The 17,195-nt window shown below is 34.5% G+C and overlaps 1 protein-coding gene across 1 annotated transcript in view; it reads right to left on the reverse strand.

The window, feature by feature from the left end:
* UBE2R2 (ubiquitin conjugating enzyme E2 R2) overlaps positions 1–17,195 on the reverse strand; it is an 86,177-nt gene that overhangs the window by 11,353 nt on the left and 57,629 nt on the right. Inside the window, exons 2-3 of the mRNA XM_019734336.3 lie at positions 11,460–11,546; positions 882–979 (exon numbers count right to left, since the gene is read on the reverse strand). Coding sequence (XP_019589895.1) covers positions 882–979; positions 11,460–11,546 — 185 coding nt within the window. The remainder of the gene's footprint in view (positions 1–881; positions 980–11,459; positions 11,547–17,195) is intronic.

The raw sequence follows: 17,195 nt of genomic DNA on the forward strand, positions 1-17,195 counted from the left end.
AATTAAAAAAAATCATTGACGACAAACACCACAATGAAATACCATGTCCACCAACTAGAATGACTATAACAAACAAAAAAACCCACAGATAATAAATGTTAATGAAGATGTGGAGAAATTGGAATTCTCTCACACTGCTGGTGGGAATGTACTACTTAGTGTAGCCATGAAAACATGCTGGCAGTTCTTCAAAAAGTAAAACATTGAGTTACCATATGACTCAGTAATTTGATTCCCAGGTATATATCCAAAGAAATGAAAACATGCATACATGTAAAAACTTGTACACGATGTTCATGTGACCAACCGCAACATATATAGAATACTATTAAAGAAACAGATGACTAAATATCCATCATCTAGATAGATAGAGCAACAGATCAATCAACAGATAATCAAAGGAAATCACAAGAAATATACAAGCCTTCCAAATCATAAGAATATCCACATATATATTAATAAAACAAAGAAAAAACAACAGATGATGGAAGCTCTTTTAAAAGCAGTATGTAAAGTCAGTTTTCAGTTTGTAAAGACTAGGACATTTCTGCAAAAAAATAGTAAGAATCCTAGAATAAAGAAGCAACCAATCCAAAACACCTAAGTCATGAGATCCAAAGACATAGGATGGAACTTAAGACAATGAAAGAGGAAGAATTCAGACAGAAAAATTCTTCCAAGGTGACCACAGAGAAATGACTAACTTATGCACTGATGCTCCATAAATAGAACTCTTCAAAATGATACTTACATGCTACTTAAAGCTCTAACAGAAGATGAAACAACCAAGTGTAAAAAGCATTCTTTTGTACTTGTTAAAAGATAATATTCAATCTTAAGAACCACCTAAAAACCAGATTATTCCTTATGTAACCCCTTACCTGACATTCTGAGTAGGATTCCACCTTTCGGAGGGCAGTTCACCACTCTGTGGGTCATCTACAGGTGGATGAAGAATTGAAATGCACACATCTCCATTCTACAAGACAAATATCATATTCAGTAAATACGCAAAAATGATATAAAAAAAGAACATCAGTTCTGCTGAAATTTCTTTTCTCCCACAAAACTTGTTTTCTTATCATTAGGGGAAAAACTGCTTTTTCTTCACATTGGGAATCAGCGTTAAGAATTAAACTTTTTTATGGGTCGGCCCGGTGGCTCAGGCGGTTAGAGCTCCGTGCTCCCAACTCCTAAGGCTGAAGGTTCGATTCCCACATGGGCCAGTGGGCTCTCAACCACAAGGTTGCCAGTTCAATTCCTCAAGTCCCACAAGGGATGGTGGGCAGCGCCCCCTGCAGCTAAAATTGAACACGGCACCTTGAGCTGAGCTGCCGCTGAGCTCCCGGATGGCTCAGTTGGTTGGAGCCTGTCCTCTCAACCACAAGGTTGCCGATTCGACTCCCTCAAGGGATGGTGGGCTGCGCCCCCTGCAACTAGCAACAGCAACTGGACCTGGAGCTGAGCTGCGCCCTCCACAACTAAGACTGAAAGGACAACAACTTGAAGCTGAACGGCACCCTCCACAACTAAGACTGAAAGGACAACTTGACTTGAAAAAAAGGCCTGGAAGTACACACTGTTCCCCAATAAAGTACTGTTCCCCTTCCCCAATAAAAAAAAAAAATCTTAAAAAAAAGGAATTAAACTTTTTTATATTGTAAATATTTATTTTTGACCAATCTCCAAGGTGTACATTTTTAGTTAAAAAAGAAACATTATGTCTGTAGTACCATCCTTCTAAAAAATCATTTCAACATAGAAATAGACAAATATGATAAATCAAGATTCAAGAGTCTTGAGAAGCAATTAAATATCTCTATTTTCAGATACATCTGTACTTAAAGTCCATGAAAAGAAACAAACAAAAATCTGGCCTTGCTTAAAATCTGCATAGAGATGCTATAATCAACTTTAGTATCACAGTTTTAATAACTATGGTTTCTATAAACTGAAAATATGCCTCACAACAACTTAATTGTAACACCCTCAGTATATAGATAGAAGAATTCCCCTATAAAGTTTTAATGTTTTGGTTTGTAAATTTAAATTATAGGACCTAATCCACAGTACATGTAAGTCAAACACATATGGATTGCTTACCATATGCAAAACAGACTTCTATTCAATAGAAAGAATTGAGTAAGATAAAGTCGCCTATCTCTTGTTCTAAAATTAAAGATAAGATTCCAATTTTTTAAAATTAGAGGTATAACTATGTAATGCGCAAAAATCTTACATATACAACCCAAATTTAGACATATGCAGATACACAACCACATCAAGATATCAGACCATTTTTTTTAAACGAGGGTAAAATTTTAATAAAGTCAATACCAAATAATATATTCTCGAGTTTGGCTCAAATAAACTCTTACTTAAAATTTAAAAAAATATTCTAAGACTCTGTATTATTGTTAGATGTCACAAGAATGGTAAAAAAGCATGAGAGAAACCAGGAGAGAAGCTAGGTATATGTGGACAGAGATTACCTATAAGGTGTGTGGAAGAATGAAAGGGTCAGTGGTTGAAGAACCTTTGAGATGGGCCTTGAATAATGAGTACAATTTTTAATAACCTAAGGGAAATTTAGAGTTTCCCTGGAGAAATAAACCAACATATAAATGTTAGAATAAAATATGCTTGGGTAGTTGTATTTGTTTTGTAATGTTACTGTAAACAAATGCCATAAATTTAGTGGCTTTAAACAACACAAATTTATTATTTTACAGTTCTGTAGGTCAAAGTCTGACACTGCTCTCACAGGGCTAATAGCAATGTGTTGGCAGCAATGTATTCCTTCTTGGAGGCTCTAGGAATCCCTTTCCTTGTCCTTTCTAGCTTCTAAAGGCCACCCACATTCCTTTGCTCTTGGCCCAAATCCTCAAAGCAAGCATTGTTGTATTTCTATGGGGCTTTCTTCCAAAGTCACATAGCCCCTCACTGTCATTTTCTGCCTACCTCTTCCACTTTAAAAGACCCTTGTGATTATAATGGGCCCACCTGGATGATCCAGCATAATCTCTTTATTTTAAGGTCAGCTGAATACAACCTTAATTACTCTTTAACATGTAACCTAATATATCACAAATTCCAGGGAATAGCAGTGGACATCTCTGAGGGACCATTATTCTATTTACCAAAGTAGTGAAGAACCTAGTTTGAATGAAATATAGAGCATAAAAATTAGGCCAGAGGAGTATGTTACTGAGTTTAGTATATGTATAAATAAAATTTGAGTAGTAGGTTGACATAACAGATTCGTACTTAGAAATGACTTATTAAAAGACGAGCATCTCAACTGATGCAGACAAAGCATTTGACAAAACCCAACACTATTTCATGATAAAAATACTCAGAAAACTATAAATAAAAGGGAACTATCTTAACATTATAAAGGGTATTTATGAAACACCCAGCGCTAACATCATACACAATGGGGAAAGTTTTACTTCTAAAATCAAGGACAAGACAAAGATACCTACTCTCACCACTGCTATTTAACAGTGTCCTTCAAGTTCTAGCCAGAGCAATTAGAGAAGAAAAAGAAAGGGGGCGGGGAGGCATACAAACTGGAAAGGAAGAAGTAAAACTATTTCCATTTGCAAATGACAAAAAATTCCAAAGAATTCATAAGAAAGCTATTAATAAATACATAGAGCTAATAAACAAATTCAACAAAGTTGCAGGATAGAATCAACATTCAAAAGTCAGTTTTATTTCTATACACCAGCAATTAATGCCTGAAAAAGGATATTAAGAAAACAATTCCATGTACAACAGCATCTAAAAGGACAAAATACCTAGGAATAAATCTAACCAAGGAGGTGAAAGACTTGTACACAAGAAACTAGAAAGCATTGCTAAAAGAAATTAAAGAAGACCTAAACAAATAGAAATATATCCGGTGTTCATGGATAGAAAGATTTAATGTTAAGATGGCAATATTCCCCAATTTGATCTACAGATTCAACAAAATACCAATCAAATTCCTAGCTTCCCTTTCTGCAGAAATTAACAAACTGATCCTAAAATTTACATAGAAATTTAAGGGATCCACAGTGGCTAACTCAATCTTGAAAAAGAATAAAGTTAGAGGACTCACAATTCCTGATTTCAAAACTTACTATAAAGCTACAGTCAACAAGACAGTTTAGAATTAGCATAATGACAGACCAATGGAATCCACAAAGAATCCACAAAAAAACCTATACATCTATGATCAACTGATTTTTGGCAAGGATGCTAATTAAGTCCACTCAATGGGAAAATAACAGTCTCTTCAAAAAATGATGCCTGGACAACTGGATTTCCAAAAGCAAAAGAATGAAGTTGGACTCTCCTACCTTACATCACATACAAAATTAAATTAAAAAAAAAAAGTCTAAGAGCAAAAATCATAAAACTCTTAAAAAGAAACAGGGATAAATCTTCATGACGTTCGGTTTGGTCACAGGTTAGATATGATACCAAAAGCATGAGCAACAACAACAAAAAAATAAGACTTCATCAAAATGAAAAGCTTTTGTGCAAAGGACATTATCAATAAAGTGAAAAAACAAACTATAGGTATGGGGGGTAATAGTTGCAAGCCATATATCTGATAAGGATTTAAGATCCATACAACTCAAAGACAAAAAGACAAACCAGCCAATTAAAAAATGGGAAAAGGACTTGAACAGACATTTCTCCAAAGAAGATACATGAGTGGCCGATAAGCACATGAATGTTCAACATCATTAGTCATTAGGAAAATGCATATCGAAATGAGATATCACTTCACATCCTGTTAGGATGGCCATTAATTTTTTTAAAAAAGGAAAATAACAAGTGTTAGAAAGGATGTGGAGAAACTGAAACCCTCATAAACTGCTGGAGGGAACATGAAATGGTTCGTCAGCTGTAGGACAGTTAGTTTGGCAGTTCCTCAAAAAGTAAAACCTAGAATTACCATTGTCCTGCAATTACATCCCTAGGTATATAAACAAAAGAACTGAAAAAGGTATTTAAACAAGTACATGTAAACATGTGGTCACAGCAGCATTATTTTTACATATTCAAAAGGTGGGGACAGACCAAATGCCCATCAATGGATGAATGGATAAACAAATTGTGATATATACATACAATGGAATATTATTTAGCAATAAAGAGGAATGAAGTACTGATACATCCTATACAACATGGACGACCCTCCAAAACACTATGCTAAGTGAAAACCAGACAGAGGGTCACATATTACATGATTCCATTTATACGAAATATCTAGAGACAGAAAACTGTCTCTATTCTAGCTATTTCGTATAAATGGAATCATACAATATGTGACCCTCTGTGTTGTCACAGACTGGGGGAAAATAGGAATGGGAAGAAAACTGCTTAAGGGGTCGGGGTTTTACAGTTGGCGTGATGGAGATGCTGTACAGAGGTGGTAGCTGCCCAACTTGGGAATGTAGTAAATGCCACTGAATTGGGTTCACTTTAAATGGTTAATTTTATGTATGTGAATTTCATTGCAATAAATTATTTTTAAAAGTAAGGGGTGGAGGGGGAAGGAAAGACAAAGAGAGGAAGGGGGAGGAGAACAACAAGAAGAAGAAAGTTCTAGGCCTCCAGAAAGGCAGTTCTAAAATGTAAACTGAAAGCAATCTAGAATAGCCCCCATTCAAATTCAATTAAACCGCAATCTCCAGTATCATTTATTTTTAACAACATCACATGATTCTGATATACAGCCAAATTTGGGCACATTACTCCCTGGAGAAACTTCTTCTCCAGACCTTAAAGTTAGAGAGAATGCATTAGATCTGCAAATCCATGAACACAACTACAAAACATACATAAAATCCTGCTTGTCACAAATTATTTAAAAACCAGAATCTAACTCGAAAAAGGACAAATTTGGTGGCCTAAACATTAGCATGTTCTAAATGGCGGCTACTGTACCTATAGTTAAATCCTTAAGGTATGTTTATTCTCGTAGAGCAAACTGGTATCCCAATTTTTTTAAGGAAAAAAGCAAAATCTAAATAAGCACATAGAGTTCAAACTTTCAATAACATGTATTATTAAATCACCTTTGCTAGATAAAATTTCAACACAAAATCAGAGTCAAAGTCTTCTGGTTTCTGTTGACTTTCTACCTTATGTATTTGGTTCATATAAACCAAGATGAAACTCACATACAGACTTTGGGAGTTCTACAGAAACATTCTATAAAACTTTAATGTTTTAGAACTACAGAATATTTTACAAGTCAATTAATAGTGACTTTTTTAAAGGATAAAACCAATTAAAAGAAAACAAATATATTTTACCAGTTACCAAAGAGAAGTTATTTTTGTCAATTTATCCTAGTAGCTAAAACAAATAAAATATATTAGGTTATACTTTCTAAAATATAAAGCATTCATATTCATTTTAAGAATTTTTAAATGAATTAAAAGAGAAATGATTCATTCAGGTCCCTTCTTAAAGACCACTGACTAAAATTATGTAAATTGTAACCATTTATTAAATGAACATTAAAAAATTAACACAATAAATAATGTAACAAAATCTTAACACACCACTGAGCACTTTTATGTGAGTTAAGATCACAGAGTTCAAGCATATTTTTTCTGGTGATTTAACAACATAATATAGAAATTGAGTTTGTCTCACCTAGAAGAATAGAGAACAGCCAAGGACAAGTAATATATGTTTTAAGTTCCCCATTCCATACTTTATTCCAAATAAAGTCTGTAGTTTACTTAATAGTAGTGTTCCAAAGTTAAAGTCTTAGTTTTGATAAATGTACCATGGGTGTTTAAGATATTAAAATTCAAGGAATCTGAGTAAAAGGTGTATGAGAATTTTCTGTACAATTCTGGAAACTCTTCACATCTAAAATTATTTTAAAATAATTTTTTAAAGAAGTAAGTTTAAACTTAATATTTTTAGTATGCTTATAACACCTAGACATCAAAATCAAAGCATTTTAATAAAAACCATTCTAAATACTATAGAACTTTTAAATTTCATATTTAAAATTTATGAGTTTAAGAAAAATGAACTAAAGCAGTTTTGTCCTAGTTGTGAAATATCATCAGAGAATACAATATTATAACTTTGTAATAAATTCTAATGTGATTTCTTTGGCTTCATTATTTGATTCCTGGGTGGAATAACCATTAAAATAAATTCTCAGAGATATCAAAGAAATACCACAGAAGCTCTAAAGATAATTCCATTAAACAAAGAATACAATTTAATCAAAGAGAAATATATGTTGAATCATCAAAGGAGAGGAAGCAGAACCAGCTAAGCTACCATCTGTTTTACTACTTAAAAATAATTTTACTGTTATTAAAAAGGGAGTAAACCCTTATTACAAAATCTTGCTATTTCAAGGATTCAAATGTACTTTCAGTCAAATTACACCCCTTGCGAACATAATGATGTACATAGAATATAGAAAGACTATACATGGGGATGGCAAGGGAGGAAGGGGAGAAAAAGGATGGTTAATTTTATGTCAACATGACTGGGTTAAGTGATGCTCAGATAGCTGATAAAACATTGTTTCTGGGTGTGTCTGTGAGGGTGTTTCTGGAAGAGATTAGTATTAGAATCAGCAGACAGAGTAAAGAAGATCCACCCTCACCAAATGTGGCAAGCATCATCCAATCAGTTGAGGGCCCAAATAAAACAAAAATGTGGAGGTAGAACAAATTCTCTCTCCCTTATTGAGCTGGGACATCAGAACTCCTGGTTCTCGGGCCTTGCAATCCTGGAACTTACACAAGCTACTCCCTGGGTCGCAGGCCTTTAGGCTCCAATGGGGAGTTACCCTATTGGCTCCCCCTAGTTTTACAGTTTGCAGAGGGCAGATTGCGGGATTTCTCAGACTTTAATAACCATGTAAGGCAATTATTTTAATAAATCTCCTCATATAGTATATCTCTATATGTCCCATTGGTTCTTTTACTCTGGAGAACCCTAATACAGTATCCTAGCTTTTATCTCATCTTTTCTGTGTAATTTAAAAATATAATTTATAATTATGGACTTATTATGCAGGACCTCTAGCTACATCCAGTTCTTTCAGTTTTTGAAAAGCTGATTATGGGTCTTATCTATTTTATTCCTAATGGCCTATCATCCATCTAAATAATTATAAACTTCATAAACTATGCATAATTAGGTCCATTCACCATTTATATAGCCTAAATTTTATTATTCCAAAAAGTAATGGTTCTGTAGACTTGGCAATAACCTTTTAAAAAACTTGTAAGAGACAGCAAAGCGCTAGCTAGCTAGCTCTCTCTCCTCAAGCCACATGAGGACACAGAGATAAGCCAGGAAGAGAGTTGTCACCATAAACCAACCATGCTGGCCCCTTGATCTTGGACTTCTAGCTTCCTGAACTATGAGAAAACACATTTCTGTTGGTTAAGCCACCCACCTATGGTATTTTGTTATGGGAGACAAGCTAAGATGACATGTCTTAGGAAAAGCACAAAATAGACCCATTAGTAGGGTCTACTTTTAATCATTATTTAAAACAATAACATTTAAAAATACCATGCCCTAATGATAACAGAACAGTAGCCAAATTGCTACCTCCTTACAATGTTGGTGGCTATAGAGATTAGGATAATGTTTTGAGAATCATCTGGGTCTAGGATCAAGTATAACTCTTCAGAACTAGAACCTTAGTGAAATAGCAAAATATTTTCCTATTGCTACCAAGTAGTCTAAAATACACTCTTACTGTCACTTTTATTTAATGGCTGCATTGATGACATTTATCTGTGAGCAATGTACAGGAAAAATGGTTTGTATACTCCTTCAAAAAAAATAAATAAAAATCTTTGTTATTTAAAAAATAAAGTTCCATGCTATGTTCTATAACTCACTAGTAGTACTAAAAGGATCATCAAATAATTAAGTATTTCTGTGTACTTTTCATTCAATCTGTGGTAAACCTAAAACTAGTCTAAAAATTAGTCTATTATTTAAAAAAATGTAAATAAATAAATACTAAAGAGTAGTGAGATTTTGTGTTGCCATAGCTGTCAGGTTTGAAGAAAATGTGTACAAAAACCTCATTTTAATACATGGTATGTGAAGCAAATGGGGTACATTGGCTATCTCCTTCTCATCACACAACATGTAACCAGGAAACTATTTTTTATCTCATTCAACAGAAAGGAGTAGACTGTACAGTACAATCATTGATGACAAGTTACATTTCTTTTGTTCTCCAAGTTTCCACTTGATATTTATAAATTTCACAAACATGGCAATGGTACAGGAAATGTTAAAATAATTAAATTCACTCATATAACACAACAGTATTTATCACTTTTGGGGCTACAGTAATGTGTCCGTGGGCGTAGTTAACACCGTCACCAAAGCTCTTGTGATTTTTACAACTTTACACAATAAACTATTTTCTACCAGTAATAGTCCATAATATTTATAGTGCTCATAAAGTTAACATACCAAAAACTCTTTCAATTCCTATATTTTGGAATTTAGGCTTTTGCTTTTGTATTTCTGTTTTTCCCTTTTGTATTTCTGTATTTCTGTTCATCCCTTTTAACCCCTGTTATAAGTAGCTCTACAGTAAACATTTTGGTGACTAGAGAAACTTGACATCGAGATCCCTTGTATTCTACCATAGGTGGGTGAGTAGAGAGCAACTTCCAAGAATATCCCTTTGGCCAAGAACCATGAGCCCTAACAATCTCTAAAATCACAAATACTAACATGGGCCCTCAAAAAGTTCAGTTCTGATACCATTTCCAGAGTGTAGCAAAGGTAAATGAATTAATGTAACAAGCGTTTCTTATGAACCCTTTGATTGCATCAAATTTAATTCCTAACTCTGACATCACTTCTTTTAAAACAAAACATTTATGGCATGGAAAACAACTGCATATTTTATAAGATAGGCATGCATTATTTTATTGTTAAAATTTTTATTATGAATATGAAAAATATTTTTAAAATAATGATCCAATACTAAATCTTATACAAATAGCCTACCTAGGTAGTTTAAAAAAACAAAAACACACACAAAAAAACCAGTAGAAAGGTAGTTAACCTACACTTTCTTCCTTTAGAGCTCCGAATCTTTTATTCCTTAAGAGGAGTTTGAGATTTAGATAACTAAGATAAAAACTAAGTGAACATATGGCTTTAAGGTGAATTAGTTCTCAGTAGCAAGACAAAAACTTGAGTCTTCTTAATTCTCTCTTGCTATCTAAAATCTATATATACTACATTGTTTTGAAAGCAAGAACTTCTGATTATTAAATGGATAGGGACACAAAAATATTTCTATGTGTACTGAACTCAGTTTGAACTTATGGAACAGTGAATGGTTTCTATAGTCTCTCTCCTACAACAGAATAACTTACATGGAACACTATAAGGTATTCACTACTGTTTATTTGTATTATGATGTCAAATACTGATGATACTAAAGAAAACAATATTCTGGGAGCTTATTTCTGAAAAGGTAACTACATATCACCTTTTTGAGCACCAGTTTGTCGTTTTAAGAATGAAAGAAAAATGAAGATAACGCCTTACAGAAAAAGCAGGCTGTGAAAAACGACAAAGCTGCTCCAGTATGCTAATTTATACAGACTGAGCTCTAAATTCAGGACCCTAGAGTAAGATCTCCATTTCTTGCTTGTAAGCATTTCAAAGGCTATATAGCTGTTTCTGGAGCAAAGGTACTTCCCAATATCCATCAGGCCAAAAAGGGACTATATGACTAAGGCTGCAAATTTTAAAAAGCAATTTTAATGCTTGGACCACAGCTACAATAAAATGAGACCACTTCAGAGCCCTATTGCAAAGAAAAAGATAACAGAATGGCAAAGGATATTTTAGTGGGCTGTGACATATTTTTCTGAGAAACATAATGCATCATTATAGCATCCTTATGTTAGCCCAAAGTTAAGTATATTTCATCAACAAATGTAGAAATGATTACCCCAGGCACATGTACTTGTCCAGTAAAAGAACCTCACTTTGGAGATATTCCAAAAGAGGTCCTCAACTGCTCTGCAAACCAAATATAGTAACAAACCCTCCCCCAAAAAGCTGCATCTCTGATCATAGCTACAGGTGACCCTTGCTGTGAAGTTAGAGGATCAGTACACAAATAAGTATGTATGACTGTCTACTAAATTTAAAAAATGCAAATGTTAACACATGCATTGTAATCTTAGCAATGAGTAGCAAAAACTTAAAGCCTCAATCTTAAATTAACTATAATACACACTGGTAGTATGAAATTACCCTCCATTTTGAACAATTAAACTAACGAAAAGTAGGAAACATGAATAGTCCTTTGTAGCTTTGGCACAACCACCATAGCATACTCAGATATAAAGGCTATTTTAAAAGACTGTATCTAAAAAATAAATCTCTGGAGAAATTTGATAGATGTCTCTTACCTCATAAATGTTGGGGTGCCACATTTTGGTCAAGAATCTGAAGGTAGGTGGTGAATATGGGTAGTCAATAGGAAATTTAATATGCGCCTGAAAAGAAAAAACACAAAATGCTAATAAATGAGATTACAGATTATTCACCTGCCTAGCAGTTAACTGTATTACAGCGCAATGAAACAGAACTCCTTTCTATAGACTCAGGATTAAAATAACTCCTATATATTTTGCTAGCCCGAATACCAGAGTTATAATTAATTAACATGTTCTTGCAGCATCTCTTCAAATATTTATAAGTTTATGTTAAATCCCCAAAACTCAATAGCCACATAATTTTTAATTGAACTCACGTGAATGAAAACAGTAATATGGTGTGTCACATTAGTTATTACATTTTATTTTTATAACAAAAACAATTAATGCAACCTTATGATACAGAATACAGCACAAAATGTTTTTTTGTTCACATAATTTCATCACTACCCAGAAATAATAAATGCTACCATTTTGATAAAAGCTCCTTATGGTAGATTTTTGGTGCATACATATACTTATTTCTTTACAAAACTTATTTTCAAAAATTCGAATATACTGTATTTTATAATCTGTTTTTTCCATCTATATCATATCATAAAAATGTTCCTGTCATAAAATTGTCTTCAAAGGTATGATTGTTGGTATCTGTATAATGTTCCATCATATGGATATATAGAGGAATCATTTAAAAAAAACATTTCTTTATTTTTGGGGCATTTGGGTTCTTTTTAATCTTTTGCTATTGTAAATATTGCTGCAGTGAATGTCATTGGCAGTACCTCATATTTCAAATACAAAGAAATCCAGAAAGTTTCATCTAATAATACCAGTAAAAGACAGTGAGGAAGAGAATGAAAGAACAAGCTAAGTGTAAATAAGCTAAGGACATTAGTGAAAATGGTAGTCAGGATCCTCAAAAATTCGTTCTTCGATAAAAGCAATGAGAAAACTGGCAAAATTATAAGAATCAACTTCAGAATCTAGAAAAATAACCAAAGGCTTGCAGCAATTCAGGGAGTATCTATTCAAGAAAAACAGCTGAGGGCCGGCCCAGTGGCTCAGGCGGTTAGAGCTCCGTGCTCCTAACTCCGAAGGCTGCCAGTTCGATTCCCACATGGGCCAGTGGGCTCTCAACCACAAGGTTGCCAGTTCAATTCCCCGACTCCCGCAAGGGATGGTGGGCAGTGCCCCCTGCAACTAAGATTGAACACGGCACCTTGAGCTGAGCTGCCTCCGGATTGGCTCAGTTGGTTGGACGGCATCCTCTCAACCACAAGGTTGCCGGGTTCGATTCCTCGCACCCCTCAAGGGATGGTGGGCTGCGCCCTCTGCAACTAGCAACGGCAACTGGACCTGGAGCTGAGCTGCACCCTCCACAACTAAGACTGAAAGGACAACAACTTGACTTGGAAAAAAGTCCTGGAAGTACACACTGTTCCCCAATAAAGTCCTGTTCCCCTCCCCCAATTAACAAAAAAAAAGAAAGAAAGAAAAAAAGAAAAGAAAAGAAAAACAGCTGAACCTCAATAACAACAGTCAACTTTGTGGTCTTTTAACTTGCCTTAATCTCCTGTCTTGCTCTCCAGAGCCATAGTAGCCTTAAAGCTCACATTCAAAGTGAAGACCAGAATGAGTTGGAACTTCTTCAAAACTTTACTCCCAAAAAACTGTCATAATTTGACCTTTCTGGTTGTTCCCTATAAGACCTCACTTGCTCTTTAGGTCAAACAATAGACTAACCAAAAAATTTAGTAGAAAAAGCTGGCATATGAGATTTCCATAAAGGCTTTGAAAAGCTCTGACAAATTCCTAAGAATCTAGAATATTTTTAATAAGAAAAAATCCAGTAAGTTTTACATATTAAATTTTTACTATAATAGAGAAGTACAGCATTATTTTTCCCCAAAAAATGTGTGCATGGCATTGGCATAAAAACAGACACAAAAATCAACAGAACAGAATAGAGAGCCCAGAAATAAACCCATGCCTATATGGTCAACTAATCTACTCATACAACAAAGCAGGCAAGAATATACAATGGGGTAAAGACAATCTCTTCAATAAAATGGCATTGGGAAAACTGTACAAATACAGGCAAAAAAGTGAAACTAGATCACTTTCTTACACCATATACAAAAATAAACTCAAAATGGATTAAAGACTTTAAGGTAAGACCCAAATCCATAAAACTAGAAGAAAACATAGGCAATAAGCTTTTTGACATCACTCTCGGAAATATTTTTTTGGATATGTCTCCCCAGGCAAGGAAAACAGAAGAAAAATATACAAATGGGACTACATCAAACTAAAAAATTTTTGCACAGCAAAGGAAACCATCAACAAAACAAAACGATAGCCTACTGAATGGGAGAAGCTATTCACCAATGATACATCAGATAAGGAGTTAATATCCAAAATATATAAAGGAACGCCCACTTAACATCGACTTAACACCAAAAAAACCCAAACAATCCAATTAAAAAATGGGCAGAGAATCTGAACAGATATTTCTCCAAAGAGGACATACAGATGGCCAACAGACATATGAAAAGATGCTCAATGTCAATAATCATCAGGGGAAAACAAATTAAAAACCACAATGAGATATCACCTCACAGCTGTCAGAATGGCTATCATCAAAAAATCAACAAACAACAAGTGTTGACCAGGAGTGGAGAAAAGGGAACCCTTGGGCACTGTTGGTGGGATTACAAATTGGTGCAGCCATTATGGAAAAAGGTACAGAGGTTCCTCCAAAAATGAAAAACAGAACTCACATGACCCAACAATCCCACTTCTGGGTATTTATCCAAAGAAATCCAAAACACTAATTCGAAAAGAGCTATGCATCCCTATGTTCACTGCAACATTAGTTACATAGCCAAGATATGGAAGCAACTCAGTGTCCATCGGTAGACGAGTGGGTAAAGAAAATGTGGTACATATACACAAAGGAATATTACTCAGCCGTAAAAAAGAATGACATCTTACCATTTGCAACAACATAGATGGACCTAGAATGTATTTTGCTCAGTGAAATAAGTCAGAGAAAAAAAAAATACTGTATGATCTGCTTATATGTGGAATCTAAAAAACAAAATAAACAAACAAAAGAGATACAAACTCATAGATACAGAGAACAAATTGGTGGTCGCCAGATGGGGCAGGATGGGTGGAAGAGGTGAAAGAGATTAAGAAGTACAAATTGCCAGTTATAAAAACAGTTACAGGATGTAAAAGACAGCATAGGGAATATGGTCAATAACACTAATAATTATGTATGGTGTCAGATGAGTACTAGACTTACCAGGGTGATTACTTTGTAAGGTATATAAATGTCTAATCACTACGTTGTACACCTGAAACTAATACAATATTGTATGTCAACTGTAATTGAAACATACATTTGAAAAAAAGAAGTGCAGGAAATAAATAGGAAAGATTACACCTAAAAATATACAATTGTTAAAGAAGTAATTTAGATTCTGAGAGATTTTTTCAGGCAACTCCTTATATCTTTCTTCACTAACTTGCAAACTCACAAGTACAAATACCTCCAAAATAGTTTCTGTATCATTAACGCATATGCCTTCTCTAAAATGCTCAGAGCACTCTTGAGTGTACCCTCAATGAAATCACTGTACTCACCAGACATCTATTTTCAGTTATTCAGAAACTGAGCGTTTATGCTAATATTTTCAACTTTTCAATCATTCAACACATTGCTAAAAACCTATCAGGTTGTCAGGTACCAATGGTGGGAGGTGGGAAACAAAGATAGTTATAACACTACCCCTACCCTGGAATGGCTACAGTCTAACTGAAAAAACAGACATGCAAATAAAGGATTACAAGTTAAGTGCTCTCCTAGGTGCTAGAGAGCAATGTGAAAGAAATGCAAACTGTCTGAGATGATTTGGGAAGATTTACACAAGGGTGCTGCTACGTGAGCCAAATTGAGGCCAAAGTGAAAAGGGGACCTAAAAGTAGAAGGAAAAGAATGTAGATAGGCTTACATATGAGAACAAAGGCAGAGACAACAGGAATGAACACAAGAAGATTTACTTTGATACATCTAGGAAGTATAATCAATGAGACCTAGTGATTGACTTGATTTTGGGAATAAAGGAAAGGGAAAAATCAAGGACGATTTTTCAGAAAACTATTATCAGTTGTCTGGATTGAAGAAATAGGCAAAAATGATAGGTGGAAGTGGTGATAAATAATACTTATAAGGGCTTACTAGGTGGCAGGCATTGGGCTAAATGCTTTATATACATCATTTCTTTTCATCACTCAGTTGTTAAGTTTAAAAGTGAGTTGTATGGGGCAGCCGGATGGCTCAACTGGTTAGAGCATGAGCTCTGAACAATAGAGTTGCCGGTTCAATTCCCTCATGGGATGGTGGGCTGCACCCCCTGCAACTAAAGACTGAAAACGGCAACTGGACTTGGAGCTGAGCTGTGCCCTCCACAACTAGATTGAAGGACGACTTGGAGCTGATTGGCCCTGGAGAAACACACTGTTCCCCAATAAAATGTATTAAAAAAAAGTTTTTGAGCCGTATATGTAGCCACAAATGTTGATGAATAATTGAGGAACAGAGTTTTTCTAGCCCACGTCTTTGACTACCAAGAAGCATTTCCCCGTGTTTATCATTTTGTCTTCTTGAACCATTTTATTTCCTGGACTTCTCCAATTCCACTGTCTCCTCATGCTCTAGCTTTTCTGCCCACCCTTTCTCACACTCCTTAGCTCCTCTCAAGATCTTCTTTTTAACTTAATATGCTCTCAGTATAACTTTCCTTGACTCTTTATTCTCCCCAAATATAACACATTACAAAAAACAAAAAATATCTGGGCAAAGAAAAAGAGACCAAAAAGTAATTTAGAAAATAAAATAACACATTGGCATGGAACAAAATTTTACTAACCCCCAATATGCAGTATTAAAGTTAATTTTATCCTACTAATTATTTTCATACAAAATTTCATCCATGACAAAAAACATACGAATAGTAAAATGTATTCTAACTATTCCTGCTACCTGGTTATTAACATACTATTTTAAATAGGTTAAAAAGAAGTTTCCCTGTGTTAAACACAACTATACTTGGTAATAGTTCAGTTGACACCAAACGGAGTGTTTACTGCTGCATTTGGATTCATGCCCAGAGTTTGTGTGAGATGAGGACATTCCCACTGAGTTTTTCTGCTATGTCATCAGCTTACATCTGCTATAGGATAACGTTTCCAACATGACAGCAAAAGCAATCAAAACATGTTTTCTTATTAACTTGCTGAAAGTTTCAAAAGTCTGCCAACCACCAATATAAACTTTAAAATTGTTCAGTAATAGTATATGAAGAATAGAGTGAGTACTATACCTAGTGATATTGTAATATGTGCCACAGGCTTTAAAATTAAGAAAGTATGAGTCTTCATTGATTAAAAATACCAATCTAAAAAATTTAATTTAGCATTACTATAATACTACATCTAATTATCCTAAAATTAAAATGAACTATAAATAACAGAAAATCCCTGTTGCTCTTACTGAACTCCAAATGGGATAACACAAAGACATCAAAATTTTGGAAGCTGGAGAGCAGAAGGGTAAATGGTAACAAATTTAGAAGAACCAAAGAGAATTTAAAACCAGGTTGGTGGTCAGGAAGCAAAGGAGTAGGCTTACTTCCTTCCACA

Source organism: Rhinolophus sinicus, chromosome 16 (assembly GCF_057876585.1).
Source record: "Rhinolophus sinicus isolate RSI-liver-muscle chromosome 16, RSI-T2T, whole genome shotgun sequence".
NCBI classification, from domain to species: domain Eukaryota; kingdom Metazoa; phylum Chordata; class Mammalia; order Chiroptera; family Rhinolophidae; genus Rhinolophus; species Rhinolophus sinicus.